Source organism: Girardinichthys multiradiatus, chromosome 15 (assembly GCF_021462225.1).
Source record: "Girardinichthys multiradiatus isolate DD_20200921_A chromosome 15, DD_fGirMul_XY1, whole genome shotgun sequence".
Taxonomy (NCBI): domain Eukaryota; kingdom Metazoa; phylum Chordata; class Actinopteri; order Cyprinodontiformes; family Goodeidae; genus Girardinichthys; species Girardinichthys multiradiatus.
In genome coordinates this window covers 21,963,883-21,983,857 of record NC_061808.1, presented here as the reverse complement: position 1 = coordinate 21,983,857, position 19,975 = coordinate 21,963,883, and the positions used below count along the sequence as shown (strand labels likewise).

The window sequence follows — 19,975 nt, the reverse complement described above, 5'->3', positions numbered from 1 at the left end:
AAACATGTCAAAAGTAGGAAACTATTTAAGACAGCTGCAAATATTTCTAGAAGCGTATCAGCCTGACTTTGTTTGCAAAGTTGCATCTGACTGAACCCCAAGACTTCTGGCTTGACACCAAAGTACAGATGTTTGGTCTTGACACACAGCTCCATGTTTGATAAAAAAAAAAAATCCAGCACAGCCCTTTAGCACAAACAGCTCATACTAGCTGTCAAGCATGGCAATGGAGGGATGATGATTGGGGCTTGTTTTGCAGGCACAGATATTGGGCAACTTGTAGTCCTTGTATTGACCATGTCCTCCTCCTTATACCAGATACCAAACACAGCAACAAATCAACAACGAGCTGCCAACCCAACATGCAGAAATGTTGTAAAGTCAAAATGATTTTAAATGCCTTTACTGAATTTAAAGACTGCCTCAACTCAACTACCCTTGGTATGTAAAGATTTACCTTTTCCCATGCAAAGAATTTGCAGTCTGAATATAATGAGACAATATTTTCACCGGCTCCTTCAGAAATGATTTATTTATTTTTTTTATATTTGGATAAACAAAACAACTAAAAAATAAGTCATCTGCCACTGCAGCTGACACCCTAATATCTGAGATTTCACTGCAGTGGCATCCACTGGTAGTTGATATAGACAGGATGCACATGCAATTAACTATCAGGGCTGTGCAACATGAACCATTATGAACAAAACAAGGCAATGCAAAACACAGGATCAGTGTTTACGTTAAGCACAGTCATATTTATTATCAAGAAAAATACAAGAAAGGCATATTAAAATCATTTGTCACATTTTGAATACTTTTCAACAATATCACACAGTCCAACTCCCTTTTCAACAGTTTACAGGTTACCACTGGGAGCTCTGTACTGACTGGATCTCCCTGATGAGACTGCATTTGATTCAATGTGGCAACCAGAAAACCTGAAAACACAGACCTGAGCTGGGGCTGCATGCTAATCCTTCACACAGAAAAACACATTCATTTTATACAAAAACATTACATGTTGGGGAGCAAAAAAGCAGTATGGTTGTAGTGTTGGTAAAAGTTAGGCACAGAAGAAGTTTAAAGCTACAGCATCACTGGAGAATATGGATGGTGCGTTTTAAATAAGTCAGGATGACGTTTTCCTCTTCATTTTAGCAATCATTAAGCAGCAGGCTTTTATTATTTACAAAAGGGTTTTGTTCAAGGTGACAGGGACATACATCATCAGATGGAAATTGTCACATAATGACAGTTTCTGTGTGCAGGGAATAGGAAATGGGAGGCCGATGCTTGAGGGCAGGGCTAGGGGTGCGAGTAAGGGGGCTAGGGGGCCGGTAAAGTGGGCCTGACGGAGCAGTGATTCTGGCAGTAGGTGTACGATTGGCCCATCTGGAAGGAGGTCGCTGGTTGGCGGGACGTGCTGGACGAGAAAAACCTGTCTTGGGTCTTGCAGGAGACATCTCTGCAGGGTTTACCTGGAAGGAATCGTGAAGATCACCGTTACTCAGAGATTAATTGTTGGCAGAGCTAAAGGTACATAATGAAGGAGAACCAACCTGCTGTGGCTCTTGTCTGTAAGCTGTGTATGTTGTTTTGGGACTGGAGCTGTACTGATGTTGGATCTCTAGCATGCCCAGCAATTCGATAAGTCCCTCATCCCTCAAATAGCCACAGCCAGGTGCATCCTGTCCCCTCTGAATCCTCTGAGCTCCAGGGGAAGGACTTGTTGTCCTGTAGTGTGTTTTGGGCTCCACTTGCTGGAGCGCAGGCTTCTTGGCTTTTTCCCCATGAGTCCACCCTCCCTCTCTGTCTGCCCCACTGTTAGCCCTGGGTCTGATCTTTGGGCTCCCTGGTACCTGAGATCTCCCCAGGACCTGCTGGGGAACAGACTGAGGGCCTATAGCACTACTGCAGCCTTCTCTCTGATCCTTGTAATGGTGCCTAGCAGAGTCTAATAATGAACCCCAGTCTTGGCTGGAGTCTGTCTCCGCTGTCAGCACATCAGAATTTGCTTGGCATTGCTGGTTAGGAACGCGAATGGGCGCCTTGCTGGCTCCCAGAGCTCTGCGCTGACAGCAAGGAGTGGAACACTTTGCCTCTGGGGACGTTCCCTGATGGGTCACTACCCCGGATTCTGTGAGTGTTTTGCCCTCATTCTCTTGAAGCATGGCTCCAAACTTCCTAAGGACAGAGGGGCTGCTGCATTTCCTGTCTCCCAGCACTCCTGGATTGAAGGACTTTTTCTCCAACAAAGGAGACTCGGCTGTCATGACTGTGAACTGAGAACGTGCTGGTACAGGGGGCTTTGTACCAATGGTTTCCTCTCTGCGGGGGGAACTAATCATGTGAGACACTCGGTTCTTATTGTTTTCAGTTTCCTCAAAATTGCTCAAATATTGCTCTGGCCCATCCCTGGTTTTACAGTGATTAAAAAACAAAAGAAAGAGAACATTAAAAACACAAAAAGCTTCATTCTTTCTTCTCTCTTAAACGTCAATGAAAGAAGCTCCTACCTGTGATTTCCAGATCGACGTCTGGCCTCATCCTGAAATGCCGAGTTGTCCTGGTTCACCTTAACTGTGTCACTGAAGTGCTGAAAGAGATTAAAATGTAATCTTAATATCTTTTCAGGGCCTCTTTACCGATTCTCAACTGGCTTTTGGATCATTCAGTTTAGCAAAGCTAAATCTATTCTGATCTCTAAAAATGAACCGAGAAATGGGCTGTTGACTGGAATTGTTCACCAGAATATTCAAGTTCATTTGCAATGACAAATGATTATCCATCTACAGAGACCTCCAACAGAGAAACCTAGATATCCCTCTCCTCTGTGACCCTTTCAAGTTAATTCTGGGTGATCTTAAGGTGCTACCAGGCCAGAAGGAATATATAGGTACTCCAGCGGGTTCTGGGACTGTCCTGGTGTCTCCTCCCAGTGTGACGTGCCCAGAAAACCTCCAAATTGAGATGAACAGTGACTAACCGATTGGAAGATCAAAAATTTGATGTAACCCTGATTAGTTAATTTACTAAACAACAACAGTCTTTGTTGTGGAAGTTGTTACTTACAGAAGAAGCCCCAAAGTTACCTACTTTCAGTTCCAGTGAGGTAAATAATAAAGTATGAGGAAACACAGAAATGTAAGAAGTTATTGAGGAGCAAACTATTTTTAAAAACATTTTAGACAGGTCTGCGATTCATTGAGATGTCAAGAGAGAGCAAGACTTAAGGCTGATAACAGTAAGGTGAGAATATATTACAGCAACGTTGCTCTGTTTTATCCTTTTGAGCTTTCAACCTCTGCCATAGAACATTCAGAAATGTTAGCAATATCAAACGAATGCACATAGCTGCTGTTTCAGTAATGCTTGCCTTGCTGAAAGCGTTATTTACTATGAAAAGATGCTAAAAGCAGTTTTAAATGTCATTCAGTCAGTTGGTCAGTCATTTTCTACTGCTTCTTCCATAGTGGGTCGCGGGTAAGCTGGTGCCTATCTCCAGCAGTTTATGGGCGGTAGGCGGGGTACACCCTGGACAGGTCGCCTATCCATCGCAGGGCGACAGTTTTAAATGTTTCCGGTGTGATGGCACCTTTGCCCATAATATTAAGAATCAATAATCATCCCAGGAAAGTACTTGTATTATTATAGTTGCTAAGCCAAAATTGTTTAAAGGAGGTCAACACTTTACAAAAAACAGAAATAGGAAATTGGCCACAAAGTTCTGACTGGAGCATTTCTACAGATGTCCAGTGGGGACAGAGAAAGATTATCATCTCTGCCTTCTTACCCACTGCTCAGTCAGATGTCAACAAAGTGCAACAGTTGGGCTACATGAGAAACTAACTGCTATCTAACTTCTCTGTGTAAGCAGTGTTCAGGGAATTGTAATCAATACACTCCTGTCAGAACCACAGCTACGCTTGCATCATGTCCCACCTATCTTGTTTCTGCAAATGCCAGCAGAAGGAGCATGAGGGAATCTACTTACTACGTGGCGAGCTCTGTTACTCTTCCGGCTCGCTTTATTCTCCTTCTCCAGATAATCCTGCAGCAAGTCTCCGATCTCCCCGTTGGAGCAGCAGCAATCGTAGCCGTTCTGATGCTTTGCTGGGTAGCCATGACCATCGTGGCTGCAATAATGCGTGATGGCAACACCTGTGAGATGATTCCCACCGTGGTAGCCGGGTGCTAAAAGAACATTACTGTGTTGCCTCAGCTCACACTCTGACGGGTTGCCATTTTTCTGGTTGTGACCAGTGATGTCGTTGGCTCCTCTCCGTGCTTGAACTTCACTGTACAGCTTGAAAACAAAACGGGGAGAAGATCATTAGGCGCACCCTTTTCTTATACATTGATGTGACCTATTTTCTACATAATTAAAACTAACAGACATTGTGCAAAACCTTAACCTATATTTATGATCAACATGTGTTTTTTCACTTTGAAAAAGCATCTGTTTGAAACCTACCTCAGGATCCACTTTCAGGCAGTGTGTATAAGTGACAGAGAGGCTGAGTGTGTCCTGCACGTCTGTCAGCACATCCCAGTTTAATTAGCTTGTTAACATTTTTCTGTACTGCTGCTCCAACGAGGCCAAGAGGTCGAATCAGTCTGTGTGGTGCCAACTGTTTAATATGGAGCATACACACTTTACACCAATTACCACCCCCTGGGGAGACAATTAGGAAGTACCTCCAGTACACAGAGGGCTGGTACTAAAACATGTTTGTTTATCATCTTACTGTAAAATTTTACATCTGTAATTTGTGAATTACAGATGTGCTCGGGGGGCCGATCAGATTAATGAGAAGAGTAGAAAGACTACTGACATAAAAGTTTACAAAGGTTTCAGAACCACTAACATTTTACATCATATTTTTTTTACTGTTTAATGTTCTTTTAATGAAATGCCAGAGAAAATGTTGTTGAGGACAGGGTTTTCAGTCCCAGTGCTGCCCCTCCCCCACCCGCTGCTGCACATAGTCAGTCAGCTGGCTAAAAGGTTAATACTTCACTTTTCCAAACAAAAAAGACGAAGCAAGGTTGTTTGGTAAAATGTTGTCAAAAAAAACCCAGACAGCTAGTCATGGTGTTGAAACCGAAGTTGCGCCACCTACTGAAAACCTCAGATAACTTTTGTTTATTCCATTTGCATAACTATGTTCAAAATCCAAATAACAGTAGATATGTACTATAGAAAGCCTTTACCATTCATAATCAGTGTGTTTTATTATTGTAGCAGCAGCTGGAATGATAGTTGGTTTACAGTTTTAGATTAATGCAATAAGATCTTTTTTGTGCTACCATGATATTGCAGTATTTTTACTGGTTATCATACTATGAAAATCTCATACTGGCTCATATTGGTCTACAACTGATTTATATCCACTGTCATCGCTGCATATTTTAAAATAAAAGTCAATATGCTCCTTGAGGTTATTCAAGAATTTGTTGGGATTATTTATAAACTGATTTTCCACTTTGACACATTCTTGCATTTCTTTCTCTTACCTCTTCAATTTTCCTCTGGATGTCTTGCAGCTGATCCTCCCACTCCTGCATCTCGGAGTCAAAGTTGTCCACAACTTCGGTCCTCTCCTGCCCCCAACCCCGTCCACCGTGTTCCAGCCCCAGCTCAAGATCGATGGCTGCCATGACGTAGGCTGTTCGATAACCCTGATGTTGTTTCCAACCCACCCTTCTCCTGTTTTGCTCTCTCCCGTTAAGAGGTCACAGCTGGGGTGCCGATTAGGTAACTGATGGAACTGATGTCCTGAAATTTTTACATTTGTCTCTATGAGAACTCACAAATCTACGTTGGATGTCTATTTTTAACAATGGCAATGAAGCATGATGGAGGTTAAATGTTAATCATTGTAAAATCTGACTTTATCTCAACACTTTGTTTATGCTGTTTTGACTCTCACAGAGGTCAGATATTTACAGCCTCCTTGTTTTGGCATTCTCCTTCAAAATCCACTGGCATGTCCGCCTTCCGTATCACCGAAACACGTGTGGACAGAAGTGTTGCAAGATGGATCTTCATCAAGCATTTGACCTCCAGCCTGCTTCTTAGACCTCGCTACATTTAAGAATAAGAACACCATGAACATGCAATGAAGTGCTTGGAACATAACCAAGATGTTAAAGGACAATTCTTCTGGGTTTCCTAATACACTAAAAAACACAGGCTTAATATTTAAACATCTTCCTATACATTTTCCAGAGCATTTGACTTCAAGCCCTCTAAAATAAATGTCTAAAAACGTTTCATATGCTTAGCAGTACTAAAGGTATTTTCAAGCAAATTAGAAGGGGGGGGGGCTTTCTGTTGTTGTTGCTATGATTCAGAATGACAAGCATCCTTCTCGAAAGTGCCCGAATGTACCAGCCTTTACCCTCCCACCTGTGATGTAAAAGTAGAGATATTAATAATCCTGTAACTATGCATAGTAAGGTGACTCTATGTCCTGTGGACAGGGAGAATCTATGCCCAGACCAGGAAAGTATATTTAAAGATGAGCAGTACATGGCTTGTATATCATATAAATATGTTAAATCATGTTTCTTTCATCTATTTTCTCATCTCAGGCTATAATAATTATAAATTACATGTTCCAAACATCTCCAGAAAAGTTAACTGCCTTTTAGTTTTATTGAATCCAGCAGTTCCTACCTTAAAGCTACAAAGAAATGCTCCTTGTCTTCCAGTAAATATTTCCTCTGAAGGGATCCCTGTCACTCCAACACTTTCATTCCCCACGTTGCAGAGCTGTAAAGTCTCCTTTCCGTGTTGCTGCACTTCTCTTATGCCCCGCTCTATTACGTAAAACCCAGCACACTCGATTTAAAGGGTCCCCTTCCTCAGAGTTAAGACCCAAGCTTTAAGCTAAAGGGTAAACATCTTCTGTTCCAGCTGGGTTCCCCGGGCTTTATACCAGTACCCCAGTGCGCGAGTCGGGATCAAATGTCATAATGTCAAATTTATTCCAGCATTTGAAGTCTCGATGGGAAGACTGTCGTCACCAGCATCCTGGCTATAATTACTGGGGCACATGGAGAGAGGGAAAGTGTTTACATTGCTATTTCAGCTGCTGCTGCTCTCTCGGCCAATGGGCTTCTCTGTTGCTACTCTGCTTATAGGAGGCATGGGCAGATTTCGTCTTGTGACCTGTGCTGCAAATCATTTCCAAATGGAAGCCAAACTGATGTGGGTGACACAGTGAGTAATAATGTGTCACAGTCAATAATATCTTTATTGAACACAGTCACGGAAAGGGGACTGTCAGGTGGGTGCCTGGCATGTTTGACAAATGTTTAGGTCATACTTTAAATTCTTCAAACTTCAGATGTGATTTGTGTTTTTTTTTTTTCACAAATGTCATATTATTTTATTGGAGTTGCATGTGAAAGAGAAACACAAAGTGAAAAGTGCATTTTGCATTCATAATACCAAACCTCTGACCTAGTACCTGTAAATAAAAAAGAAATCCATAAGAAGTCCTGTTAGATGAGACTTTTTCACCTGCTAAATGCAAAATTCTATGTATGGAGGAAAATGAACACTGCACACAGCCTTGAAACACCCTGGGGGTTCACCTTTTAACTGGACAAAGACTCTAAACATACAACCAGAACTACAAAAGGATGGTTTGGAAGCAAATTGATGTGTTAGAATAGCCCAGTCATAGCTAAGTCCATACCTAAATCCAATACATTTGTGCCAAGACTGGAAGATTGTCAGCTAAAGATATTCTGCAATAAAGACCAGGCAAAAGTTCAGTCTTAATGTGCAAAGATGGAAGAGACGGACCCCCAAAAGACTTGCAGCTGTCATTGGTTATACAAGGTATTGACCTAATGGGGCTGTAATGGGTATTACAAAATGTGCGCAGTTTTCAGATTTTTATTTGAAAAGAAATATTAAAAAGATGTTTTATTTTTATTACTTAGAGCTTTGCTCTACTTTGTGTTTGTCTTTTACATAAAATCAAAATAAGATCCGAAATGTGAAAAAGAATCCTTTTGAAAGGTCCTGTGGGTCTATTCACAAATGCCAACACCAAATCAGAGCTCTGTGGGCAACGTTAGCATCCCCTGACAACAAGAGCCCAAATTTGACCCATTAGATTTTCCTCAAGTGTAAAGCCCCTTGGATGCTCCCTCCTTCTGACAATTATGTCACATGCTTAGGGGAACAAACAAACACACCTTGTCCTAACTTTACCTTCAGGAAACAACAGCAGGGTGGTAGGACATGTTTTCTGGAAAACAAAGAGAATGTTGCCTTCACAGCAAGTTATAGATTAAAATAGCTTTTTAATCACATCAAGGACAAACTAGGACATACTGTAAAGCAGCATGGGATGATGATTTACCTCTTTACTGAAAGGTTAAAATACAATGAAACATTTATATATCTGTTTAGCAGTGGTATTATTGTTTTATGTCTTAAAACGTCAGCCACAGAATTTTACAGTTAGGTTGTGATGAGCAGTCAGTATCTAACCTGTAGTAGACAGCAGTCCGATTGATCAAATCCTGGAGAATCAGTGAGGAAATATCATTGGAGAGTCAAGCTAAAAGCTACTCAGAACACAGTCCATTCACAACTAAATGTCTACCGCTTCAAACAACTCAACCTAAATGCTATTTACCACAATAATCTGGCTCCAATAGAAATGCAAAAATCTCCCCAGAAAAAAAGGCACATTGCATTTGCCTTTTTAATAAATAATCTTGACTGTCTTCTAGATTGGGCTGGAGGCAGCTGAAAGATATAGAAACGTAGCGACAGTTAGCTGCTTTAAATGACCAGTCACACCAGTTAGCTGTCTTATAGCTTTTCAGTAAATCAGTTTATCTAAAGATGAGAACGTTTTGCCTTTTCAAATCTTAAACTGTAGCTAAAAAGACGAAAAAGATTTCTTATCATTTTTAAGATTAGAATTTGCTGAAGGAATAAACATGGAAATCAACAGTTTTCTAGAGGTCTAGAGAAAAGTGTCTTTTGGATCTTACAGGTGCTGTAGTATTCATTGCTTGTGGGGCTGTCTGCATCCCCAGATATCTGGGGAATCTAGGAGTTCTTCACTTTTGATTTGAAACTGGGTGATGTGCTTGTAGAAAGTCACTGATTGTCTCGTAGGCGTGAAGGGTGCCAAACAAACAGCAGATGAAGAAGATTACAAGTCAGATCATAAAAACCACAAAGGCGCCTGGTTTTTGGAAATACAGTGGGAAGAAATCTGCTGTTTTGCAAAGTTCTCTTCTTGTTTGACAAACCAGGACATTTTTACGCCATGGCTGTAATGAAATGTAAATGTATTTTATTGGAATTTTATGTGATAGAGCAACACAGAGAAAAGTGTGTTTTATATTCATAATCACCAACTTCTGACCTAGTACCCCTAAATAAAAAAGTATAAAGAAGCCATAAGAAGTCCTGTTAAATGTGACCAAAATTAAACTTTGTCATTTAAGTTAAGCCTAAATGCCAAATTCAGTAGTTAAGGTGATCCATAGTATTGAGATGGAGTAGTGGCGTATTGTGGCGAAAGCATAGACAGCAGGTGAAGAACAGAAATCAGAGTTGTGGTTGATCAGATCTATCAAAAGTAGTTTAGAGGCTTGGACTGAGGTGTCACTTAACAATATCAAATATGTATATATATATATATATATATATACATATATAGGACTGGCTCTAACTGCTTTGAGTTTTTCATTTTCATGTTTAGATACTGACTGCCCATAAATACTGGCCATAACAATACAGCAAAAAACCACACATGCACAAAAAGTTGCAATGTAGTTGAATCATTCTACTTTATCCTCCCCACGTGCTCACAGTGCTGTGAAACAGTATTTTCTTCATTTTTCGCTGTTTTGACACACTTTGTTTCAGATAATAAAGAATTTGATCTAAAATTTTAATACTAGGCAAAGTTAACCTGAGTAAGTACAAAATGCAGTATTCAAACGATGCTGTTAAGGGTGGCACTGCCAATTATTAGTTTTAAGGAGGAATTACTTTTTCAAAAAGGGCTATGTTGGTTTGGATTTTTGTCAATTCTTTGCAGAATTTTCTCTCAAGCGGAATTAATTATAACTTTTACTAGGCCACTCCAAAACCTTAATTTGTTGTGATTTTAGAGCCATTCAGAGGTGGACCTGCTGGTGTGCTTCGGATAACTATCAATCAATATAAACTTTATTTCAATCAAAACTTTATTTATAAAGCACTTTAACATACCATAAGGCAACCAAAGTGCTGCACAGGTGAAAAAGAATAAGAGATAAAAACCCAAATACGCCTGAGGTTAAAGTCACAAACTGATGGCAGAACATTCTCCTTCATGATTTTGTGGAAGAGAGCAAAATTCCTAGTTGCATTTATGAAAGGATTTAAAAGCTGCAAAGCAGCGCCAGACCTGTCATTCTAAGAGATGAGTTGTTGATGCATTCTTGGTGTAAGTTTGGCAGCCCGGCCACTCTAAGAAAGTTTCCCCACTGTTCCATGTTTTCTCCATCTATGGAGAATGCCTCTCACAGTGGTTAAACAGAGTCCAAAGCCTCAGAAATGGCTTTGTAACACTTTCCAGATTGATACACGTCAGTGACTTTGTTTCTCATTTGTTTTTCATTTTCTTTGTCTGATATTAACATTTATTTGGTGATCTAAAACATTTAGTTGTGACAAAAATAGCAAAAGCAGAAGAATCTCAATCATTCTTTAAGGCATGCCCCACTAGTCAGGATGAAATCATGTAAATAGTGTATATCTCTGGATGAATGCATTAAGAACCACATAGCAACACTCGGACAACTCACCTTCTGGATGAAGTGACGTTGACAGTGATGTATTATGATAATGGAGACTCCAGTTGTTGAAGCCAGTTAGTGGGCGGAAAGGGCAAGTGCTGAGCTTTTTCTGTGCTTTAGATTACCGTGGCAACAAATGAGGCGTTTTAGGGGAAAAAATGAAATCAACATAGCAAGACAAACAGGGATGATTTGAACAATGGGAGGCTTACATCACAGAACAAAGAAGAGAGTAAACAGGAAGACTAGTTTAAAGATAGTGGCATAAGAGAGGGATGAGAATAAGACGAGTATAAGGATGAGCAAAATAATGGGTTGAAACATCTGAGGAACACATAACAGATGAGAAATAGGAGAGAAAAGAAGAAAAGTCAGTATTTCCTTTAGGACTTTTCCATGCCACCATGAAGCTGTAAGATTTTAAGTCTCACCGACAGTGGCTCCTCTGTCTCTCTGTCTTCAAGCCTTGGCACCTCCAGTCTGTCAATAAAAGCTTGCAGCTCTTTTCGGAAGGCCTTCATCTGGCCGTCAATCCGATAAAGCAATTCATGTTCCCTGATCCTGCTTCCATCATCTTCTCCGCCCTCCTCTCCTCCCCTCCCAAACATCAAATCACCATCTGAAACGTAGACCCTTGCCTCTGAGATGATTGTGGCAGTGTCGGAGATGAGCCTGTCAATGGTGCGTACCAGCCTCTCTGCCTCCAAACGGATGTCAATCAACTGCTGCCTATCGCGTAGGTTACAGCGGGCACTAGGGAGGAAGCGAGCCAAGGCGGAGGCAGCAGAGCCCTCTGGACCAGGCGGGGTGTAAAGGCCCCTTGTGGGCGTCATGCACCGGCTGCTGCCGTTATTGTTTCTCACCTCATCCGAGTCGCTTTCCCCGCCCACGGGGCCCTCCCGTTTGCGATGAGGCGGGAGCAAGCGGGACGAGGTGGAGTCCTCGTCGCTCTCACGACGCCCGCTCGTGGCTCCGCCCGCATCGCTCTCTGCGTCACTGTCTCGTGGGCTGGGCCGCAGGGATAGATGGGAAGCCAGATCGTAGCGTTGCATGTTGGAGAGGAGGACACGGTTTTCATATTGTAACTGCATTACCTAAAGGAACAGAGACAAGAACTTGTTTTTGTTGATTATGCTTTTCACACAAAGATTTACACAGATAATGAAACCCATTAGTGTTCCTTTTTATACCACTTTGTGTAGATAATGACCAAAAAACCCTAAACAAATATTTTAACCATCAGCGCTACTTTGTGTTTAGCGCTGAATTTGTAGAAAAAAACACTGACTGAGTCATTTATCTTTTTTTTCTCTTTATATTTGTCATTGCATCTCTCATAAACATCATTTGTAGAGCAGTTCTGCCACTGACACTATAAGGCAACCAGACCCACTCTGTTTGGCTCAGTGGCCAGGACAGGTAACACACGAACAAGTACTGCATTACATTTAACCAGGAAACCTCCACAAGGTTTTCAAAGGGGTGTGCAGACAGGGACCATTGATGATCTTGGGGTGGCACGCCAAAACCAAGAGACAGAATTTCAGGAATTTTGTTAGGTAGTACGGGTAATAAGCGCAGAGCTGGGAGTTAGTCATAGACCTATAACAACAGCACATTGTGAAGGACAAAAAAGTACCTAAGTAACAGTAAGTAAATAAATTAACTAATAAATAAATAAAATTAAATGTTTGTGGGCTTGTCTTGCCAGAGGGGTAAGGGTCTCATCCCCTAGTCCTCCCTCACTGGCACCACTCAACCAAATATGTTAGCATCTTAACCAGAATTTTTTCAGGGTCTCAAAAGGTCTTACATTGAACTATATCAGTTGTAGACTTTAAAAAGATTTAAATACGTCCAGTTCATCCATTCTAAGTCTTAATGTACATGTTATTTGGTTCTAAATTTGTTATTTTTTCTTTGAAAAGCCAGAGACAGCCAAAAACTTAAGCTGGAAAGTTCAGTTAATTTAGTAAAATATATTTAATAAAGCTTTCAAATTAACTTTATTAAGTTATGTGTTGTAATTGATGTAGGTCTTAAATTTAAATAAATAATGTTTGCAAATAAAATGTCCTGTAAAGTCTTACAGTTAATTGTTTCAGCCAGTTAGTGGCGACAACATTGACCTTAAGTACACCAAAATTTGAAAGAAGATCTGGAGTGTGCTTTTGTATGATGCATGAAAGCATGAAAACCCCCTTGCCATGCAAATAATAAAAATAATAATGATAAATGCATAAGTAGAAGCAAGCAAATGAACAAACAAGTCTGTTTCTTCAAAAGCAAGCATTAGAGTAATTTCTCTTGAACTTTTTAAATTATGTAACAGTACAACCAGAAACCTTGTTATTTTAATTTGGATTTTAATTTAGAAAGAAATAATTGTTGAGCACATGGAAGTGCATAAAAAATGTTTATTATTATTATTATTTCTCTTTGTTTGGGGAATTTCTGTGGCTGTATATTCAGGGTTGCAGTACCACTAGAAGGTGAAGCTTCGCCCCCAGTCCCCAGTTTGTAGTCTCTTTGCAGGTTCTCTAACATGATCATCCTGTATTTAACCCCATCCATACTCCCAACAACTCTGACCAGCTTTCCTGTCCCCAACATCGGTGTATTTAGCGTGATATGCAATGTTAGTTTCCTGACACACTCAGTGTTCTGTAAACTAAAAGTTCAGTTTTGGTCTAATTTGAGCAGAACACCTTCATTGACATGTTTGTGTCCCCTATGGCTTGTGGCAGAACAGCTGTCTTTATACTGAGAATAAATTAGACACAGATGAACTTTTTTACCTAATAAGGTGACTTTTGAATGTGGTTAATTGCAGTGGTTTTCATTTAGGGGTATTAGATTAAAGGGGCGTTGCCACAACTCAAAACGTTTTTGCGAATAAGACTGAAGTCCTTTTCCTTTAACTTTGTAATTAGACGCTACTTTACACCTATGACACATCTCATTACAAAACATTTAAGTTTGTGGTCGTATTGTGATATAGCATGTAAAATGTCAACGGGTAGTATTATGCTTTTCACCTTATAAATAAAGAAAATGTAAAGTTCCAGACCTTGCCACTGAGATCATTAATCTGTAGCCTTGCAGCTTTCAGCTCTTCCTGCAGATTTTCTGATTTGGCTCCATCACCTCCTGAACCCCCTCCACCATGTCTGGCCCCTCCTTCGTGGGTGCCTGCCTTGAAGCGCAATTTGTTCAGATCTGCCGTCACCCTCTTGTTCTGCTCCTCAGCATCGGCAAGGTTTCTTCTCAGGAGCTCTGCTTCATCCTCTACCAACTGTAGCTGCTGTCGGAGCTCTGTCAGATCGTCACCCAGACCTCGACCCGAGCCCACCCCGCCCATCACATCACACCCAGAGCGTCTGGCACCCCCTCCCTCACCCCGGAGGTCGTCCAGCTCAGCTCTCAGACCTCGGTTCTCAACCTGTTTGAAAAGATGGTAACCAACTCAAAGTACTCCATGAATTTCCACTCAAAAAGCCTTTTACTGCATTGTCTGGTCTTACCTCCAACTCTACTATCTTCCTCCCCAGGATGTTGGCCTCCTCCTCCACCAATCGAAGCCGTAGCTTTAGCTCTGACTCACGGGTGGTAGGTGGGCCCCCGGCCTCTCCTTTGGGATGGGTACTGTCCAGTTCTCCGTAGAAGGAGCGATACTTCTGCAACTCTTGCTCCAGACGATCCTTTTCCTTGTCAATCTTGGCCGCCTTCTTCCTCATAAGCACAGCTTCCTCCTTGATGAAAGCTAGCTGGCACTTTAGGTCTTCATTCTCCTCCTAAAACATTAGGAAGAAAATCAGTCTCAGCAAAAGCTGCAAAGACTCAAAGACGTAAGATTAAATTAAAGATTCTGAGCCACAGCCTATCAACCAAGAGGTTGGGCCAGGAGGATGTTTAACCTTCACTAAGTCTTACTTAATTGCTTGAGTACTTCAATCTTTTTGCTATATTTTAAAGCCTAAAATACCATGCCCCATGTTTGACTTGAAAACAATACATAAGAAAGACAGAGTTGATCATAGAAAAACTATTGGTGATAAACAGAAGATACTTTTCGACATGAATAGCGTTCCTGCTGTTAGTGAGAGCATCTGACCTCTGTAGGAGTCTGTGTTGGCTTCTTGTCAGCCTTCTGGATGTCTTTGCTTCCCCTTCGCTTTTGAGACTAAGGCAGATTGGAAAAAGGAAAATTAATGCCATCATGTTTTTGTTTTGACAGAATGTGAGCAGATGTACAGTACCAACACAAAGTAATGCAAACCTGTAAAGGGGAAATGGAATTATAAATGGTTTTCACAAAATATTTACAACTGAAAATCATAAAAGCACGCCATGGAACCACATTTTAAAACATTTAGAGCTGCCATTGATTTGGAGGTATGTCTCTACCGGCTTCCCACATCTAGAAACTGAAAATTTTGTCCATTCTTCTTTGCAAAAGAGCCCAAACTCAGACTGGATGGAGAGTACGAGAACATCAGTTTTCAGTTTTTGCACAGATGTCTTGATTGGATCTAGGTGTGGTCATTGGCCATTGGCCATTTTGGTGTTCAGAGCTTAAGATTTTGTTTAATAAACTAACCGTGCTTTAAACTTCTACACAACTTTATGAGCTGTTTGCTGCAATATTTGGTCTTTGTGATGTTGTTTGTTCACTGATGTTCTCTAACAAGCCTCTGATGCAGCTGTATTTATACTAAGAATAAATAACGTACTACAGGTGGACTCTTTTAACTTAGGTGACTTTTGGAGCTAGATTTTATTTTGGAGTATCAAATTAAAACTACAATTCAAAATTCTATACATAAAGAATTTTGAAAACCATGTATCATTTTTCTTACACAATGTTTTTACTAGTGACTTGACAGAATCTAAAACACCACATATGTGCCAATGCCTTTCCAAACTGAGCTTTGACTTACATTTTATGTCTAAAGTGTAAAGTATCTAGGCTTTTCTGCCATATTTTATAGACAAATTAAAATGTAGAGGTGTTTGTGCAATGAAAAAACACAAAGAAACCAGGGCTTACATGTTAGTTCATGAAAAGGACCAAATTCAGTCAGTTGTGATGCAGATGGTTGCTATGAATCCTGTCCTCACCTCTTTGGTTTTGTCTAGTTCATTCTGCAGAGCCTGTTTGGTCACTTCCACCTCTATGAGTTTCTGTCTCAGTTTTTCATTCTCCTCTTCTGTCTTTGTGCGTTTCTCCTCCACCTTTTCCAACTCATGGTGCAGCCGCACCGACACATCCTTCGCCACCTGCAATAAATTTACCAGTAAATCAACAGTGCCAGCTCTGTCTGCTTTCTCAAAATGTCATGAATTCAAGTGTTTACACGCTCTAAAAGCATCAGGACAAATAATTCAAACAAAAAGCTTGCATGATAATGTCAGGAGAGGCTTGTTGGCTTTTAATTGATGGCTCCTACCTTCAGATCCTGCTCCAGACTCCTCAGCAGCTCTTCATCAATCTCTCCCGTCTGGGCGTAGCGCAGCCTCTTCCTCTCAGCTTTGCGCAGTCGATACTGCAGGATCCTGCAGTTTTTATTGGCCCTCTCTAACTCACGCCTCATTTCCTGCAGCTGGCATGTGTCTTCCTCATAGAAGGTGTCTCGCATCTCGTCCATCTCGGCCCTCATCTCTTCGATTTCACACTGTTAGAAATCACACGAAAGATGTGTGGATAGATCATAATGACAGAATGGCATGCTGTGCTAGTTTCTCACTGGACAGCTTTAAATTATTTTTAAATTTTGTATTTGTTTTTATTAATGAACCTTTATTTCCAACCACTCTTTAATTTATTCCCTTTTACCCCCTGACTATACTTATTATTATTATTATTATTATGTATTTATTTGAATATGTACCCCAGTTGAATTACGATATTCTTTTACTTATGGCATTCATTTACATTTTTACTGAATTTGTTTTGGGTAATGACTCAAAAGAACATGCTAACATGTCTCATTTAACATCAGACATGTGGCACCAATATGTTTCAACTACAGCTCACAGCCTATAGTTTTTTTGTGATGCATCTACTTTCTCCATACATACATATATATATATATATATATATATATATATATATATATATATATATATATATATATATGCTTTTTTTAATTTTTTTTTACAAATATTAACATTTGTTTAAAAGACTGAAAGATTTTTCCAACATTTTCTATATATGGAGCTTATGTGTAACAAAAATCCTGCCCTGTGACTATAGTTCCTTCTAATTAAAACATTATTGATAAATGTGGATCAATAACAGTACAGGCTAACCAATAACTAATTACTCCCCTATAGGTTGTGTGTTTTCAGAAATGGGCTCAGTTGTACGTTTTGAAGAATAATCAACAGGCTAACTGATTGATTGTCAATCTGTCAATAATAATACTACAACTGACTGTTTTTTCTACTGAGTTGAATATTTCCTATTTATTTACAGAGAACGATCTTATGATTTAGTGTAAACCTTGAGATCATCGTTTTCTTCCAGCAGCCTTTCTATCTCCTCTTCCAGGGCCTGGTCCTGCTGTGTCACGGACGCCGCCTCCGTCGCCTCCGCAGCCGAATCCGGCTCTCCCTGCGCGGCCTCCACCGTAATAACGCCCTCCGCTTTGGTCTGCATCTTTGCCCTTATCTTCTTCCGTTTTCTGTGAAGATGAAAGTGGATCGGCTCAGCCTGAAAGCATCCTCCTCTCCACGAGCCCAAGCCGAGGCCCGCTCCACAGTACCCGGCGGCGAAGCTTCTCCTCTCCCGCTGCTTGCTTTCCCCCTCCTCCTCTTTTTTCCTTACAGGAGAGGTTTTGTTGGGTAGAATTTCCCGGGAAGGGTTATCATTAAAGCACGGTATGCCTAGAGCTGAGCGGCGGCCTGGTGCTGCCGGTGAATCTCCTCTGGCAGCATCCGCCCTGTTTGGCGAAAGATCAGCCTCAGCACCAACTGGCTGGACAGCTGCCCCGCTCCGCCTCTCGGGCGCCCCCTCTCGGTCGTTAACGGATCTGGTCTTCCTCGCCTCGCCTTCCTCTTTCCACCCTCAGTACGGACCTGGACTTGTTCTGATGTTCAGCAGCTCTCTTGGTCGCTATATCTTGAGCTCTGCTCCGTCTCCCTAAGCTTTTACTAGTTGCTGACGTTTTTGGAGAATCTGCAGCGCCGCTGGCGACTGGCTTCATTTTTGTTTGCCCATAAAGTTACTCCACACATCCGCTATTTTAGACTTAACGCTATCAAAATATATTAAATTACTATATGTACCCGTCTTTGCTTTAACCCACATTTATTTTCTCCAGTAATGGCAAGCGAGTCTCGTGAAATAAAATAAACTTTTCCCAAAAAAAAAAAAAAAAAAATCCTTGAAAGACTGACTTTCCAAAAAGAACATTAACTGCACAAAAATACATAAGAAGTTTGGTTGAATCACTTGTCCCGCTTCTTGGACTTTAGGCGTACCGCAACCCCATCAAAGACCGCACACTCAGGGCAGCACCAGGCACCACAAGGGGCACTGACCATGACGTCAGGGGGACGTCAAACCAGGAAGCAAACACTCACATTTTACACTCCCTCACTTTGCATCTTTTTTTGCTACAGTGTCCCCCTGCTCGCCATTTAATTTTAATGGTCAGGGTTGCTAGGTGAAGAAAAACCTGTGTACAATGTTAGTGGCTGGTCCTCATTACATTTCCTGCTTTTTGACATTTTTACTCCCCTAAGATGTTGACATCTGGGCTGTTTATGAAACTGTATGGGATTTCATATAAAAATTATATACAAAGCCTAGAAAATGTGTTTTTCTAGCCACCTACATCTCTTTTGGCAAACTTTTAATTTAACTTTTTATAGTTTTAGTTTCATCACTTTCCTCAGAACCAACATTGGCTTTGTCTTTTACACTCTTCTCTAAAAGACAAAGTTGTTTAGTGTACAACTAAATCCTCCCTCCTGAGCTGTGTGATCTCTGCAGCTCCCCCAGAGTTACCATGGGCCCTCTTTGATTAATGCTCTCCTTAACCAGCCTGTTGGATGGTACAGAAAGTATAGGTGGATGGCAATGTCTTAGATTTTTGTAGTTGTGCCATGCTCTTATCATGTTAAGATGGAAACTGTTTTATCAGGGTTTTTTCTGATAATTTCAAAATATCTCAAAAACATAAATACATGCATGAAGCAGAACTGAGATATACTTTCCACACAAATAGAAAGCATTAAAGTAACATCACCTAAATAGAATTCATAAACAAAGGAAACAGAGCAGAAGAAGCAAATAATAAACTAGGATGTGATGTAAAAAATCAGCTGTAATAAACTCAAAATGGGATACAGGGAAGGGTTTTGGTATACAAAAATAAAACAAGAAAAAATAGGACCTAGAAATAACCTCCTGTGGGAATGCCAGGTTTGCTTCAGCAATTCAGTGTTGGTTGAATGGACTGAGAACTGAGTTTGAAATTGTTGGATTTTTCTTGATGATATGCAGAAAATGAAGTTGACAAAGTTTGTGGTAAACATATGCAGTATTACAGGCGTATTTCATTAAATTATTTAACATAGAATAATTATGAATACAGTGTGATGTCAACAAATTCAATAATTTAATTCAAAAAGTTAACTTCATATAATATATAAATTTACTACACAGGCTGGTATATTTCGAGCATTTTTTTAGTTCATTTTAAAGATCCTGAATTACAGTTATTGCAAACCCAGAATGTAGGTTCTCATAAAATATTACATAAAACCAACAGAAGAAAACATTTTGAAATGTTATTTTCTAGCCATGTTATGGGGAAGACTGGAGATCTTCCACAAGCACAGTAAGCCGCAAAATGTCGTTGCTAAAGAAAATGGTCCACAGAGTTGTGTGTCCAATGATAATAATGAAAGGTTGAGAGGAAGAAAAGTGACATATAAAACTTTTCTCAAACAACATGGATATTTGCCGAATGAATGCCTGAAATATATATCCCTGTGTAATGAATCTATAATATATTAGTTTGACTTTTTAACTGAGTTTCTGAAACATCCTTTTTTAAATAATATTCTAATTTACTGAGATGCATCTTCTCAAGACAAGTTTGCAGTCTTTCTTGTATTTCTCTCAATAGGT

The 19,975-nt window shown here is 40.4% G+C and overlaps 2 protein-coding genes across 5 annotated transcripts; both read right to left on the bottom strand.

Moving 5' to 3' along the window:
• Window positions 1-731: 731 nt before the first annotated feature.
• On the bottom strand, window positions 732-10,996 carry LOC124882014. Of its 4 annotated transcripts, none has more exons than XM_047388094.1 (7): window positions 10,843-10,996; window positions 8,221-8,273; window positions 5,521-5,782; window positions 3,998-4,309; window positions 2,520-2,599; window positions 1,563-2,418; window positions 732-1,481 (listed from the first exon to the last, which is right to left on the bottom strand). In XM_047388094.1, the coding sequence occupies exons 3-7, from the start codon at window positions 5,662-5,664 to the stop codon at window positions 1,245-1,247; spliced, it is 1,629 nt and encodes a 542-aa protein (XP_047244050.1). In that variant the 5' UTR covers window positions 5,665-5,782; window positions 8,221-8,273; window positions 10,843-10,996; the 3' UTR covers window positions 732-1,244. The 4 variants fall into 4 exon arrangements, with proteins under 4 accessions (XP_047244050.1, XP_047244048.1, XP_047244049.1 ...); XM_047388092.1 differs by having other exon boundaries at window positions 8,237-8,273; window positions 10,843-10,980; XM_047388093.1 differs by lacking the exons at window positions 8,221-8,273; window positions 10,843-10,996 and adding an exon at window positions 6,686-8,194.
• On the bottom strand, window positions 10,847-18,314 carry LOC124882013 (protein SOGA3-like). The gene is made up of 8 exons (XM_047388091.1): window positions 17,339-18,314; window positions 16,284-16,508; window positions 15,955-16,113; window positions 14,948-15,016; window positions 14,358-14,627; window positions 13,904-14,275; window positions 11,265-11,927; window positions 10,847-11,157 (listed from the first exon to the last, which is right to left on the bottom strand). The coding sequence occupies exons 1-8, from the start codon at window positions 17,492-17,494 to the stop codon at window positions 11,047-11,049; spliced, it is 2,025 nt and encodes a 674-aa protein (XP_047244047.1). The 5' UTR covers window positions 17,495-18,314; the 3' UTR covers window positions 10,847-11,046.
• Between the last annotated feature and the right edge of the window lie 1,661 nt (window positions 18,315-19,975).